The sequence below is a fragment of the Mus caroli genome, chromosome 5, assembly GCF_900094665.2.
Source record: "Mus caroli chromosome 5, CAROLI_EIJ_v1.1, whole genome shotgun sequence".
Lineage (NCBI taxonomy): Eukaryota > Metazoa > Chordata > Mammalia > Rodentia > Muridae > Mus > Mus caroli.
Window position 1 is genome coordinate 131,354,931 of NC_034574.1, and position 1,577 is coordinate 131,356,507.

The window sequence follows — 1,577 nt, forward strand, 5'->3', positions numbered from 1 at the left end:
ACTCTCATCCAAACCACCGCATTATACGGGGGTCACTCTCATCCAAACCACCGCATTATACGGGGGTCACTCTCATCCAAACCACCGCATTATACGGGGGTCACTCTCATCCAAACCACCGCATTATACAGGGGTCACTCTCATCCAAACCACCGCATTCCTTTAGTGCTGTTTTATAAAGTAGTGTAGGTTTTTCTCCAGTATATTTTAGAAATATTTTGGTCGTGGCATTTTATCTGTTTGACTCTAATATGACTCAAAGTTATTCCTGATCCAGCCTTGTAGGAGTTCTTTAGCATCCTCAGTCTGGACATAAACATCTTCTTATACATAAAATCCTTACATTCCATCTCTGTGTTAATGCCCCTTTTCCGTTTGGAATACCATGACAAAATGCTTGCTTTCTCCACAGCAGTGCATGCCCCTCAATGGCCTTATCATTCTTTATATTTCTTTCAGTTTTGTAAACCTGCATGGGTTGTTTTTAAATTGCCTGAAATCCATTCTCCTGACTGAGAAGCTCTGTGGTTGCATTCATCAACCTTCTTCTATTATCTCATTAATTGAGACCTTTGCATCCAAAACTTCTGGCTAGTTCTCTTTTATGGTTACTATCTACTTTCTCCAATTCACTTAAAGACCATGAGTTATTATTCCAGTTGTCTTAGTTAGAGATTTACTGCTGTGAACAGACACCATGGCCAAGGTAGCTCTTAAAAGGAAAACATTTAATTGGGGCTAGCTTACAAGTTCAGAGATTCAGTCCATTATCATCAAGGTGGGAACATGGCAGCATCCAGGCGGGCATGGTGCAGGAGGAGCTGAGAGTTCTACATCTTCATCTGAAGGATGCTAGCAGAATACTCACTTCCAGGCAGCTAGGATGAAGGTCTTAAAAACCATGCCCACAGTGACACACACCTATTCCAACAAGGCCACACCTTCTACTAGTGCCACTCCGTGGGTGGAGCATATACAAACCATCACACCAATGTCTCTTGTTTTGGTTTTTTTGTTTGTTTGTTTGTTCCTTTTGTTTTGTTTTTCTTCACTTCTTCTGTTTCTTCCAGGTTTCCTTACGTCATTGCATTGGGTTATGGATTAATTAGTTTAATCCCACATAAGTAAGAGTGATACCTCAGCAGTGAAGACTGTGAGGTAAATCCTCTCTAACTCAAGTTCTAATTCACCCATTGTGGCAAAGACCCTAAAAATAGGACTGTTGTCTCTTGTCCATAAACGTGGCTTAGCACTTTGGTACAGATATCTTATTATTTCCCATTTACAGGGCACTGTTTAGCCAAACCTGAGTTGATCTCCAAGTTGGAAGAAGGATTTGAACCGTGGGGTGTTGCAGAAGCCACAGAGCAGTGCCTACCAGGTCAGTCAATGCTATTGGGCAAGGATCAGCAAGACGTGAGCTCTTCAGCTATCAGTCATATGTCAGTGTTTTCACCAGCTTTAGTAAAGCCAGCTCTAGACTGGGTTGGCTGATAAATTAGACACTCATTTTATAAACTTTTCTTTTCTTTCTTTTTATTTATTTATTTTTATTTTTCGAGACAGGGTTTCTCTGT

At 40.9% G+C, this 1,577-nt stretch overlaps 1 protein-coding gene across 2 annotated transcripts in view; it reads left to right on the forward strand.

The window, feature by feature from the left end:
- The window catches only part of LOC110295144 (zinc finger protein 883-like), a 28,517-nt gene that overhangs the window by 17,695 nt on the left and 9,245 nt on the right, over positions 1-1,577 (forward strand). The window contains exon 3 of one of the 2 annotated variants that reach the window (XM_021163619.2): positions 1,289-1,381. The exons of the other annotated variant lie outside the window; for it this stretch is intronic. Coding sequence (XP_021019278.2) covers positions 1,289-1,381 — 93 coding nt within the window. The remainder of the gene's footprint in view (positions 1-1,288; positions 1,382-1,577) is intronic. 2 annotated transcript variants of the gene reach the window in all.